The sequence below is a fragment of the Pyrus communis genome, chromosome 4 (assembly GCF_963583255.1).
Source record: "Pyrus communis chromosome 4, drPyrComm1.1, whole genome shotgun sequence".
Classification (NCBI taxonomy): Eukaryota; Viridiplantae; Streptophyta; class Magnoliopsida; order Rosales; family Rosaceae; genus Pyrus; species Pyrus communis.
The window spans coordinates 23,175,608-23,188,621 of record NC_084806.1 but is presented as its reverse complement, the minus strand read 5'-3'; the positions used below and the strand labels follow the sequence as shown (position 1 = coordinate 23,188,621).

Below are 13,014 nucleotides of genomic sequence, written 5' to 3'. Positions count from 1 at the left end.
CAATCATTGAAGAGTTCAAAAAAGAAATGATGAAGAGGTATGAAATGACTGACCTAGGCCTCTTGCATCATTTTCTTCGCATTGGGGTAATTCAAGAGGCAAACAGCATCTTCATTCATTAAAGGAAGTATGCTGAAACCTTGCTTGAAAGGTTTGGTTTGAAGGGTTGCAAACCAATCTCTACACCCCTAATTGTAAATGAGAAGCTTAAGAAGGATGATGAAGGTGAACCTGGGGATGCTATCTCTACAAAAGCATTGTTGGCAGTTTATTGTACCTAACTGCAACAAGACCGGATCTAATGTTCTTAGCAAGCCTACTTTCTAGTTTATGCAGAATCCTAGCAAGATACACATGGGGACAACAAGGAGATTTCTAAGATATGGGCAAGGAACACTTGATTATGGCATCAAGTATGAAATGGGAAAGTCAACTATCCTAATTGGATTTTGTGACAGTGACTGGGGTGGCAGTGAAGATGATAGCAGAAGCACATCGGGCTATGCTTTCACCTTTGGATCAAGGGTATTTTCATGGGCCTCTGCGAAGCAACAAAGTGTTGCACTATCCACAGCTGAGGCAAAGTATGTGAGTGCATCAGAAGCTATAGCTCAAGCTATTTGGCTAAGGTTTATACTCAAAGACATTGGGGAATTGCAGGTTAATGCCACACCACTTATGTGTGACAACACCTCTGATCCAAAGGTGAAAGCGTAGCCCATCAAAAGAACAAAGCACATCAAAAGAAGATATCATTCTTATCAGAGAGGCATTGCAGGACAACACAATCAAGCTAATCTATTGCAACACAGAAGATCAGATCGCAGACATTTTCACAAAAGCATTACCGAATAAGAGCTTCTGAAGTCGAGAGATTGAAGGCAGCAAGGAACTCCCGAGCTTGGATTCAGTCTGCATCGAAGAAGAAAGAAGAAATGAAGAGTTTTAGTCTCCAACGGCTAGTTTCAATTTGAATGTATGTGTGAGTGTGTGAGTGACAAGTGTACACTCCAGATTAAATCACTTAAACCCAAATAAAGGGGTAGGATTAAATATGGAGAAGGTAGAAATACTTGTTTAAGTCTCTTGTCAATCACTCTAAAAAAGAGTATGGGTTATGGCAATGCACCATACCCTTCAATCACTCCTCTACTTAATGAAATTATGGCTGCTGCATTTTGCACAGCCTTGAAGCCGTCAGTACCAACTCCAAGTTCTCTCTATTCTCTGCTATCCTAATCCGAAGAAACCCATCCAAAACTATCCATCAAAACACCTAAATAAACAAACTTTATCACCACATCACTCCGGAAAACCAACAGGCGAAGGACGTGAACCTAGAAAACCCTAATGATGGAACCCTGTCAACTTGCTTGAGCATTAAACCAGTACCTCTATACTTAACTGACATACGGATATCCAAATCCTTTTCGTAGACCCAGAATCTAAACGTAATGAGCGGATACTACAAAAGCCTAATTATTAAAGATTAACCTAATCCAATTAGCAACCCTAAACTTATCAACCCTTAGACCATCTAGCATCCTACTAATTAGAAAGCTGAGAGGCTGAGAGACTGAGATGACTCTCATTAAACTAAAGCCAAACCAAAAGGCGCCCCAGGACTAGCTCTCGGAGGAACCATGTTTGGGCCGGCATCGCAGTTCGTTTTGAAATCCTAGCTCCATGTCTAGTTTAGCTCCATCCCTCAAGTTACCATTAGAGATCTTTATTGATAGGTATTTTAGATGTACTTGTATTGTAAAAGCATTTATGTACATATTCTATCGTTTGTTAATAATAAATAAAAAATAATATTGCTTAGTGCAAAAGCATCTATTAACATTATAATTCATATCAGCAGGTATATCTCCCTAATTCCATATTTCGATTTTTAAGGAAAAGAACAAAAACGTGTTTTTGATATATATTTTTTTCTTTTTAAACGAAAATTTGGGTTATTGAGAGACAAATCAACAATATTCTTAAATTAGACCGTATGGGGAGGTGATAGTTACACTTCACCAAACAAGTCATGCTGTTGTCTCGTCGTATTGGCCTTCAAATCATGTTATTTTGTATTGATGTTTTTTTTTTTTTTTTTTCTTGGACAAACGATATTCTATACTAAGGGGAGAGGGTGGCCTTAACCTCACAATGTGCTAGCAATAATGTGATTCAAATTCACCTTTTGACGAGAATCGAACTTAAAACCTCTCACTTACAAGTGGAGAGAAATATTACTAAATCATAGTACTATGTTGCGTATTCATGTTAAATACTAGTAAACTCTAATAACTTTGTTAGGGATTTTTTTTTTTTTTAATTATTGGAAACTACTTTGTTAGGGTATTTTGTAAACAGTACCAGAACAAAAAATTTCACACCCAAACCTAAATCAGGGCGTGCTGGCCGTCACGTGAGAGTGACGTAACCATGTGCACATTTATGTTAACTTTGTAAAAACTCCAAAACAAAAATAAAATAAAATCTAGGACTAAATAAAATTCCAAAGAAATCATCGACAATACAATTTCTCTCTCTTGGTGGTACCCATTTATTTATGTATATATTCGCCTTTGCTCTCTTCTCAATTCTCTAGAAATATATACAAGCCATTTTTCAACACAAAACCGTTCTTAATTCTTCTCTAAAATATCCAATAAACCTAAAACCTTCATTTTCCTCATCATCTCTTCACAATGGAGGACGAAAATTACATTGAGAATATTCTTTGTTATCGAGAAGAAGAAGATGCAGAAGAAGCACTCTCTCTCTGCGACCTTCCGCTAGACAATATCCATGATCAAGTCAATGAATTCCACGACATGTCCTCCAAGCACCTACACGCTCGTCGTTCTTCCGCTGATCAGTTTTTCGAGTTCTTCAGTGAGTTCAGCACCGACAGCTTCATGTGTTCAGCCGAAGACATCATCGTCTGTGGGAAACTCATACCCTTCAAAGATCACCCAAATGAAGCCCCTCAGACGACCTGTACTAACAATGGTTATCACAAAAAAGATTCATCTTTCCGAAGGAGGTCGGAGTCACTGCCCGGGTTACAAAGCTCGGTGGCAAGATCAAGCAGCACAAAGAATCAGATCATGATGAGAAACAGCAGATCATTGGATTATCAAAAGCTTCACCGGAAATCCTCGGTGGTCTCCCCGACCCCGGCAGAGATGGAGAGGATTTCTTCCGTGAAGAGTGTTGGAAAATACGATAAGAAGTGTGGTAACAAGCCAAAGTGGTTTTTACTCATGTTTGGGATTGTGAGGTTTCAGGCTGAGATGGACCTCAGCGATATCAAGAACCGGCAGATTCGACGAAACCCTTCCACGCTCTTCCACAGTGAAGCCCCTGACAATCGGAGCTCCGGTAAGGGCTCTTGGAAACTGCTCAAGGTATTGAGCTGCAAGGACCATGCAAGTGTTGCTGCAAAGACGCCGCACTGTACACAAGTGTGAGAGGCAATTTCTGATCATGTGCCATGCGTGCACTGTAATATCATGTCCCTAGTCCCCTAACCCATGAATATGATTATATGATTTTAGGTCAATATTCTTTTGTCACATGGTTTGATATAATATGTTAGCAAATTGTCAATTCGAATCACAATTTAAACAAAAAAGTATAGTATCAACGATTCACACTGACAGCTTATTAACTAATGTACTAGACAATGTCACAGGAGAACTTTTTTTATGCTGATTTGATTTGCATGAGGGGCAAAATGGTCACTAAAATTCTGGGTTTGCTTGGAAGTCAGGTTAACGTAGAAGAGCCTTGTCTGACGATGGTGCCCCTCTCACTCTTAGTAATTGAGGATGAAGAGGAGCAGGTTTTGGTTGTTAGGTGGCCACAGGAATATGAAAAGAATGAATATCACGAGAATCCGAATACGTCATTAAATTCTCGTGTTTTTGTTTTTATTTTATTTATTTGTTCATTGTAGTATTAATATTTTTATGATGCTCGTAATTAGCAATTCCAAGCTCATATATATATATATATATATATATATATATATATATATATATATATATATATAAAGGGTATTAAACTATAAATATCCACAATGTTAGCTAATCGAATGTTTCCTTTCGGGTACATCTATTAGGCCGACAATATGGTATGACCCAACTTACTTAGCAAGAACATCATGAATCATGGTATATATATCGAAACACTAGTCTTACCAAATGTTTAAAGGCAAGTTGGCCAAGTGCCTACATTTAAGACGTGAAAAAGGTTCTCTCTTCGAGAAAATATGTTCTAATATGTTTTACCAAATATTGTTTGAAATAAGTGTAAGGATCAATAATTTCCGACCCGTACAAAAGACATAACGATCTAGATACTGTCTCGGAAAGAAGCTCGGTGAAATAGACATGTCTGTGAAGATGCATAGAAAATATGTTCTAATATGCCTTACCCAATTTCAGTACTGCTGATGTGAACTCGTATCGTTTCGAATATGACCCTTTTTGTATATGCAAGCAATCAATCTAGATAAATGTGTATGCAAAATAATCAAATTCCATATTTTGTCAAAGTGAAAAATCGTATTCATACTTAAGTCAAAGAGCCAAATATAAATTTGATGCATCTACGAAACTTGGTTAAAGAAATCTCACGAATAGAAAATGTTTTTCATATCATTTGAAGGAGCATTCGAATTTGAATGCATAGACGAAAGGGTTCTGTCCTAGACAATCATGTCTACAATATATAAAAATAATGCTTTGAGTTTTTGTATGAGTTTCGCAAAGCGTCTTAAATAAAGGAAAATCCAAGTTATAATTGTTTTAAGCCATATCATAAGTTTCCATTGATCCTACTTATTCTCAATGAATGCTAAATAATTATATTTTAGCATGCGAAGCAAAGGAGGGATTAGTGATCGCACCACCCATGCTATAAATCATTACCCTTGTATTATTGTGTCACCATTACTAATGCCGACCACATAATAGCTTCTTTTTTTCGGGTTTTTTTTTTTTTGTTGGTTTTTTTGATAAAATTGATATTTTCATGGCTGCATAAACACAGAGTTCGAATAGTTTGTGGGAGAAAGAGAAGCCTTATAAAAAAAAAAAAAAAAAAAAAAAAAAAGTTCTTTCAGCAGCTTTATCAATGAATGCAGAAAACCAAGGTGGTTCCACCTCTATCCATGTATTAAATCCTCCATTACTAATTTCATGTTTTACAATTCATGAGCCACCATATTGCCTTCGCGTTATTGCTACCGGCAAAAAAAAAATTGAATCGATTCTTCAAATCATTCGTCTCCTCTAAAATACTGTCACGTAATAGCTATGCTAAGAGAAATAAGCGCCATTTTAACCAGTTAAAAACTTGGAATAAAAAAAAGTGGGACACTTTAAAATGAGAATATTGTATGAAATGCATTAATGGATGCATGATTATTTTTACTTTAGAAACGAAGGATTGAAAGGACAGATTCATAGACAGCTTCTAGAGTGAAGAAACGACTATATGTAAAAATGCATGACTACTGCTTGTTGAATTAATGAAAATGTTGACTAAAACCTTGATGTCTCAAGTCATCAATACACTTGTACACAATTTTCTTTGCAATTAAAACAAATAAAAACTAATGAAAAGGGCTTGAAAACTTTAAGTTTTAACGATAATGACAAAATAAATGGTAAAGTGAATAGTACTAGGTTTGACATTTTAGTGTAAAAATATGATTTTTCGTTAAAGTGAATAGTACTACAGGCTTTTCGTTAAAACTCCCTTAAAACAAAGGGCCAACAGTACACTTGTACACAATTTTCTTTGCAATTAAAACAAGGGCTTCGTACTTTTGATTGTTAAGGCCTTGATATTTGACTTATTGAGTGTGTTGACTTTCACACTCTTTTAAGCGTTTTACAAACATTTTTTTTATTATTTGGTATCAATTCGTTTGGGCCTTAAATACAGGTTTGGGCCGAGAGTGGATAACTTGGTTTGGAAAGTCATAGTTCTCATCCCAATAAAGATCTCCCAGGCAAGTGTGCTTTCAGCCCAACAAGCGCTAATTCGACCAAGTCCTTATGAAGGTAGAATTGTGAAAGGATTAAGTTCAAACGTTGCTCGGTCAGTCCTTCATGAACTAAAATTGCCATGCATCAAAATGGGCTATGTTTAGATGTGAACCACTCTAGGGAACATAATTCATGCTTAATCAAACGATGATGAATAAAGGGCATAAAAGGACTAGGTTCAAAGTCCTAGTTCAAATAAAAGAAGCTGAGGCTGGATAAGGTTTAGGTTTCAACTAAGGAAGGGATAATTGTGGAATATCCAGATAAATGTCAAGTGGGCACGAAGAGGTTCAGCAACGTGAGAAGGACCTCGAACTCAACACACAACTAAAAACACTCTAGTTGAAAACCTTCACTCTACACGAAACTTGTCTCACATTATCCTAAACCCCCAGTCAAAACATCCTTAGTTTGGATAAGTAAACAGCACAATGTTGACAACTGGCGACACCTTCAGTTTGGATAAGTAAACAACATTGGCATCATAGAACTAAGTAGCATAGGAGAACCTTCAGTTTGGACAAGTAATGATCGCTACTCCTCACGAATATAGTCGAGGCAGCAGAACCCTAGGGCAGGAGATCATGAACTTTGCAATGAATTAGTTAACCATGTCTTCAGGTTCTACACCCCAAGGCTGAGATGTGTTCCTTCCTCGGCAATAGTCACTCAAGTGTAGAAGTCAATAGCACATTCAATACCACCACACCTATCCTACTCGTCTGACTAAGCTCAGTTGCAATTTATGCCCGCATTCACAAGAAGGATGTAGTTAGCTCATATTTTGTAATTTTTAGGGTCAACATTAAATTCAAAGCCTAGTACTTGTGAACCAAGGTTCAACTCAAATCAAAGAGAAAGAGTTGAGATTTCATATACCTTTGTAGATTCATCTTTGCAAAAATAAAGGCTAATCACCCAAGTGAGAGGAATGAGATGAGTGACCAAGGAAGAACAAAATGCTAGCAATGTCTTCCTTGGTGGCCTCCTTGAAGAAAAGAGAGAATAATGTTTTCTCTCTTTTGCCTCATGAAACCCTAATGAGCAATTGGCTTATAATGCCACTTATATAGTCCCACCAATTTGTGATTAAGTGAGAAAGCCTTGGGCTCTCTCACTATGGCCAGCCATACTACAATAGTGGGCCTTTTTGGGCTTTTAGTTCTAATTTGTTACACCATTTAACTTGTGAGGCTTGAAGGTTCAGGCTTATTTGGGCTTTGAAGCCCAAAACTAACTTAGAGCCTAATACAAAATTACTCGTCTTTAATTAATTAAATTTTAGTTAATCTTAACCAAACAATTAGACTATTTAATTATCCTTACTCAACTCCATTAGATTCTTCAATCATTACCTTACACAATGTACGACCCATTAGGTTCTTTTTTATCGAGACAGTGGGCAATTAGAGCTTACTAATTGATTATCAATTGAACCTTACTTTCAATTCTCCCTTTCGTAATTATTCATCTTCAAAGCTTCCACAAATCATGAGTGACATCTAGCATTATGTCCTAGCTATATGAGCTAATCAAAAGAGATTGGATGACCTATTCAGTTTGGGATCACATGTAATACGGCCATTCTCTAAATCAATACTCTTGATCAGATTATTGTTTGGTTGATAGTTTATTTATGTTTACTATCAATGTAATTCTCTTGTCTATATGATTACCTTCAATATGATTTGGTTGACTTCCTAAATCTCATTCATACTCTACCCTGAGATTCTTAATTATATCATAAAGTATTATCCCTCAATAGTTTAAAGCTTACAAATCCCTTGTTATACATTCACATGACCACATGATTAAGTAATTGACCTCAACTATGTTGTGGACACCCTCAAGGGCCTAACCATAAGACAACTATGATATTTTAGGTCAAATGACTACTTTTCATTATCCAACTATGAGTTCTAATGTGAGATGTGAAATGAGACTTATTGCTTAAGCATATAACATTTAATGAAACAGCTCTAAACAATAATCTATACTGTTAGATTAAACTAGTTTAGTTTAACATGTGACATGTTCGTAAAAGTATCATCTTATGATTAGTTTTAGGGCACATTTTTCAACAAGGAACATGATGAGGTTTGGCTATGTTACATTGTCAAATGTTCAAAGATGTACCCATATAAGGTAACTTGGTGTCTCAAGTCAAACGACTACTTATCATTATCCCAACTACTGAGTTCTCATATGATATGAATATGAGAAATCCTGGTTGACCATGTTCAATGGTCTCTCTCTATTAAGCACCTACATATTTGCCTTGGTGCCTTTCACACCAATTACTTGAGATCAGTCACTCTCAAGGAGAGAAGATATAGTACGTGATGTGTTACAACACATACCTTAAAATAGATCATATTTTAAATTTTATTCTCGAATGACATGAAATGACCAAAATGCCCTTAGCAGGTGTCTTGAGTAAATATGGACCTATGAACTAAATCTTTATTCTCATATCTTCCTATTTGATTAAAATCATTTTCGTATTCATGAGTGTGACATCCCACATCGCCCAGGGGAGTGATCCTTATAGGTATATTCCCATCTCTACCTAGCACGAGGCTGTTTGGGAGCTCACTAGCTTCGGGTTCCGTAGGAACTCCGAAGTTAAGCGAGAAGGGGGCTAGAGCAATCCCATGATGGGTGACCCACTGGGAAGTTGCTCGTGAGTTCCCAAAAACAAAATCGTTAGGGAATGGTAAGCCCAAAGCGGACAATATCATGCTACGGTGGTGGAGCGGGCCCGGGAAATGGTCCGCCCCGGGCCGGGATGTGACAAATTGGTATCAGAGCCTAACCCTGGCGAACGTGTGTGCCGCCGAGGACGTCGGGCCCCTAAGGGGGGTGGATTGTGACATCCCACATCGCTCAGGGGAGTGATCCTTATATGTATATTCCCATCTCTATCTAGCACGAGGCCTTTTGGGAGCTCACTAGCTTCGGGTTCCGTAGGAACTCCGAAGTTAAGCGAGAAGGGGGCTAGAGCAATCCCATGATGGGTGACCCACTGGGAAGTTGCTCGTGAGTTCCCAAAAACAAAACCGTGAGGGAATGGTAAGCCCAAAGCGGACAATATCGTGCTACGGTGGTGGAGCGGGCCCGGGAAGTGGTCCGCCCCGGGCCGGGATGTGACAATGAGTGCATAGGCGAAAGCGAATTCAAATTCGGAGTTACAGGTATTCAATTGAAATTTTTAAATATTGGAGGGAAAATTGTAAATTCCCCGTGGGAAATTATTAAGTGGGTCCAAATTCCCGTTTTGGTTCCCTTCTCTCTCGATTTCATCGAGACACTCTCGGTCATCTTCTCTCTCACTGTACGAAGACTCTCTCTCCCTCTAAAACTCTCATTGTCACTTCCTCCTCCCTCCCACGAGAGAAAATCATCACGACCTTCTTATCTAGCTACAACCCACCCCCAAAACTACAAATCCTTAGTCGAATCCACGTGAATATCACACTAGTGGTCCTGCATGTTCAATCTCATCACGGAAGAAATTCGGAGCATTGAGTTCTCCGACGAAATCTTGTTGCAATCCGACAAAATTAACAATTGATCGAACTCGAGGTTGTTCTCATCTGGTTTCTAGTAAGGAACTCGTACTCTGCATGTTAAAATTCAAGGTGAAAGTGTGGGGTTCTAACCTCTGCAAGTTCTGTGTTCCGTTCCAGAATCCGGCGAGTCCAACAGGCTGAACTTCGATGAGTTCAAGGTTGAGTTCATCCCTAATGTCCAACATCGTACACCTAGGTGATGTCCTGAAACCCTTATGTGTCGAATTTGGGTTGGATTAAAAGTGAAATGTGAGTTTTAATCCCTGATTTTTACTGTTGTTTTTCCCGACAACGTCTTTGGCTAAATTTTAGTGAAACCAAGGTGAAGTCAGCCCCCAAATGTCGACAGTCAGCCTTTTGGTAAAATTCTAAAACTTTTCTAGGTTGAATTCGAGCGAAATTCAAATGAAATTTGAGGTTCTAACCTCTGTCAAACTCGTATTCTTGCCTCAGTTTTACTGATAAGAAAATCCGGCGAGAACTCTTCGAAGGCAACAAGAGTTTGTTTCCTCGATCCATAACGGTTCCAATGGTTTTGGTGTTGTCCGTACGTATGGTGAAGAAAAGAGAGAAAGAGAGAGAGAGACAGATACGGGACAGGGCAGAGAGAGAGGAATGAGTGTGGGTGTGTGTGTGGTCCAAAATCAACCAACCAAATTCCAAAATTGACCACACAACGAAACAAACATACTAGGGGCAAAACCGTCATTTCACCCCTACTATACGAAAAGTCTGGGACGGGCTATCACAGTTATAATCCGGATTCGCAAACAGTTTTTGCCTATATGCTGGTGCTTTTGAGATCTATTCAAAAATATAAATCACGACCTTGAAAGGTCTACGGATTTTAGATAATTAATTTCCAAATTTCAAACTACGTAACTAGTTTAATGAAATCTAAATTCAAATAAATTAATATAATTTCGTGAAAAACAATATAAATTTTCAATAATACAAATACGTAAATTATAACAGTGAAATCTAGGAACGGGCTTTCACATAGGGAACCTAGATGATAAGATTAAATAATTAACAAATGAGCCTTCTAGTTCAAAATATTTCACATCACAATTTTCTTACTCATGGCTTCGTCATTAAGTTGATGGTATTTCGTCACCTCTATGGTGGGGTTTTATTGTCAATTTAGTGATGGCCAGTACATTTCCACCCTTAGCTAAAGCCTAATCAGGTCTAGGTGTATCATGTTGATCTATCTGGATTTTAATGCCAAATTGGAAATCCTATGGTTAGTAACGTTTAGGTTATGTGTATGAAAGAGAAAGGTTTCATGAATCTAATATCTTTAGATCACATTCTCTTTATTACATATTACTTGGACTTATTGTTTAATCTGAGATGACTTGCATACAACACTTAATGACATGGCTGTAAAACAATAATATTTACCCTTAGCTTAAACTAGATTAGTTTAATATGTGAAATGTTTATAAAGTATTATCTCATGATTACCTTTGGTGCACATTTCCAACACTCTCATACAAAAAACAAAAAAAAAATGGTTAGACTCTTTCTCTAAGACTATATGCGTCACTCCCTACCATAGTTTCCTCATTATTCATGTTTTCAATAAATTGCAGTACTTTATATGTTTCCAAATACATGTATAGTATTATTTAATACACACACACACACACACACACACACATATAAGTAAACACTTATGCCTCGTTTGGGTAGCTAGAATTGTGCTGGCTAGTTCACTTGAATAGGCTAAATAATAATCGAATAGTACTGACTAAATTCCTCAGGTGTTTGGTTGTAATATCGGACTGACCATATTATTTATTGGGAGCTTTAATGAAAAGGGATTCTCCGAACTTTTTTCTAACAAAAAAAAAATCACTTAATAACTTTATTTAATAAAAAGGAATTGAATTTTAATGAAAATGACTTAAACTTTAATGAAAATGACAAAATTATAAAATGATTAAAAAAAAACTTAAAACAAAAATAACATGTGGGACCTACGCATCCCCTCTTTTCTCTCTCCTCCACATTCTCTCACCCTTATCATTTATTTCTATTCACCCATCATCATCTCTCTCTTCACTCATCACAATTATCTCTCATCTTTTACCCATCACCATCATCTCTCTCCTCTTTTACCTATCACTATAATCTCTCTCTTGTTCACCCATCACTATTATCATTTTGTTCTCTCTGATGTCACTCCTGCCTCCCTCTCCGTTTTGTTTTTTATTTTTTTGTTGATATTAGTAAATTTTTAATAGAAAACGCTTAATACTTTTTATTAATAAGGAATATTGTACCTAAAGAATAATACATTTCTAGGAAAATTAACCAAAATTCAAGTTATTTTCTCATTATATTAGTCAATTTTTTAGTCCTGTTAGTTTTTTTAGTTTCTTCGGAAATGGTAAATTATTTTTAGAAACTGTGACACCATTTCTAGAAACAATGACTGACACACCCCGACCGAGATCAGGGCATGTTGGCCGCCACGTGGAAGTGACGTAACCATGTGCATAGTGCGGAAGCTAATAAATAATAATAAAAGTACGAATAAATAAAAACACAGCTATACACAAAGTAAATAACATACATGTGCAAGCGTAAGTGTAAGAAACAAAGTTCAGAGCACGGAAGACCTAATGCAGTCCGGGAGAAACAACACTAAATAAACACACCCAAAGGTGGTCCAACACTGGTGATAATCTGTCAGATAAGCCGAGAAAATCCTCTGGGGAGCCACCAAAAGTGCTAGCCAATCTAGAACCTGGAGGGGCGCAAAACAGAAAGCGTGAGTGGGCAAAAACAAAGCTTTTCAAAAACCATTTCATAAACAAAGTTCTAACCCCTCGCCGTAAAACCTGTATACTTCCCAGAAAAATATAATATATACATATATATAAATCATGCTCGGAAATATGCCATGCCAAATGTCTCGAAATAAAATGCAAGTATTCAGGTAATGCCAAACAATGCCATGTAATCTGTCAGCCGGAGTCACCTAACGTGACCTGTACGGCTGAATCTAGAGCTCAAATCTCCAACTCACTAACTACACCTCCACACGAGTCGAAACAACCTAAAGTGGTATGTACGACAGGACTGGGTGTATAATAAGTACGCTCAAGTGCTAGGATCATGTGAAGACTGGGTGAATAATCGCGGGTCACCTACGAGTTGGAACCACCTAAAGTGGTCTGTACGATAGGCCTGTGCACCTAACTTGGATCCAAGATGAGCATGTGGTGCGGGAGGTGAACATCATGTGAAGGACTGTGCCTAACTCTGGGTGGGAGCACTAACACCAGGGGTGCAGGTTATGAGCTCTCTATGCATCTCAAATCACTACTGAACATAAACATAAACCATAACCTACTTGACACTTACCTGTGCGT

The 13,014-nt window shown here is 37.5% G+C and overlaps 2 protein-coding genes across 2 annotated transcripts; both read left to right on the top strand.

Moving 5' to 3' along the window:
- Nucleotides 1–354: 354 nt before the first annotated feature.
- LOC137732847 (secreted RxLR effector protein 161-like) lies at nt 355–717 on the top strand. The gene has a single exon (XM_068472110.1). It carries the CDS (start codon nt 355–357, stop codon nt 715–717), a length of 363 nt encoding a protein of 120 aa, XP_068328211.1.
- Nucleotides 718–2,702: 1,985 nt separating this feature from the next.
- On the top strand, nt 2,703–3,467 carry LOC137732846 (uncharacterized). The gene has a single exon (XM_068472107.1). The coding sequence runs from the start codon at nt 2,703–2,705 to the stop codon at nt 3,465–3,467; it is 765 nt and encodes a 254-aa protein (XP_068328208.1).
- The last annotated feature ends 9,547 nt before the right edge of the window (nt 3,468–13,014 follow it).

What these genes read in the sequence shown, in the direction of transcription:
- LOC137732847 (XM_068472110.1), top strand. Translation starts at nt 355, where the DNA reads ATGGGGACAACAAGGAGATTTCTAAGATATGGGCAAGGAACACTTGAT.
- LOC137732846 (XM_068472107.1), top strand. Translation starts at nt 2,703, where the DNA reads ATGGAGGACGAAAATTACATTGAGAATATTCTTTGTTATCGAGAAGAA.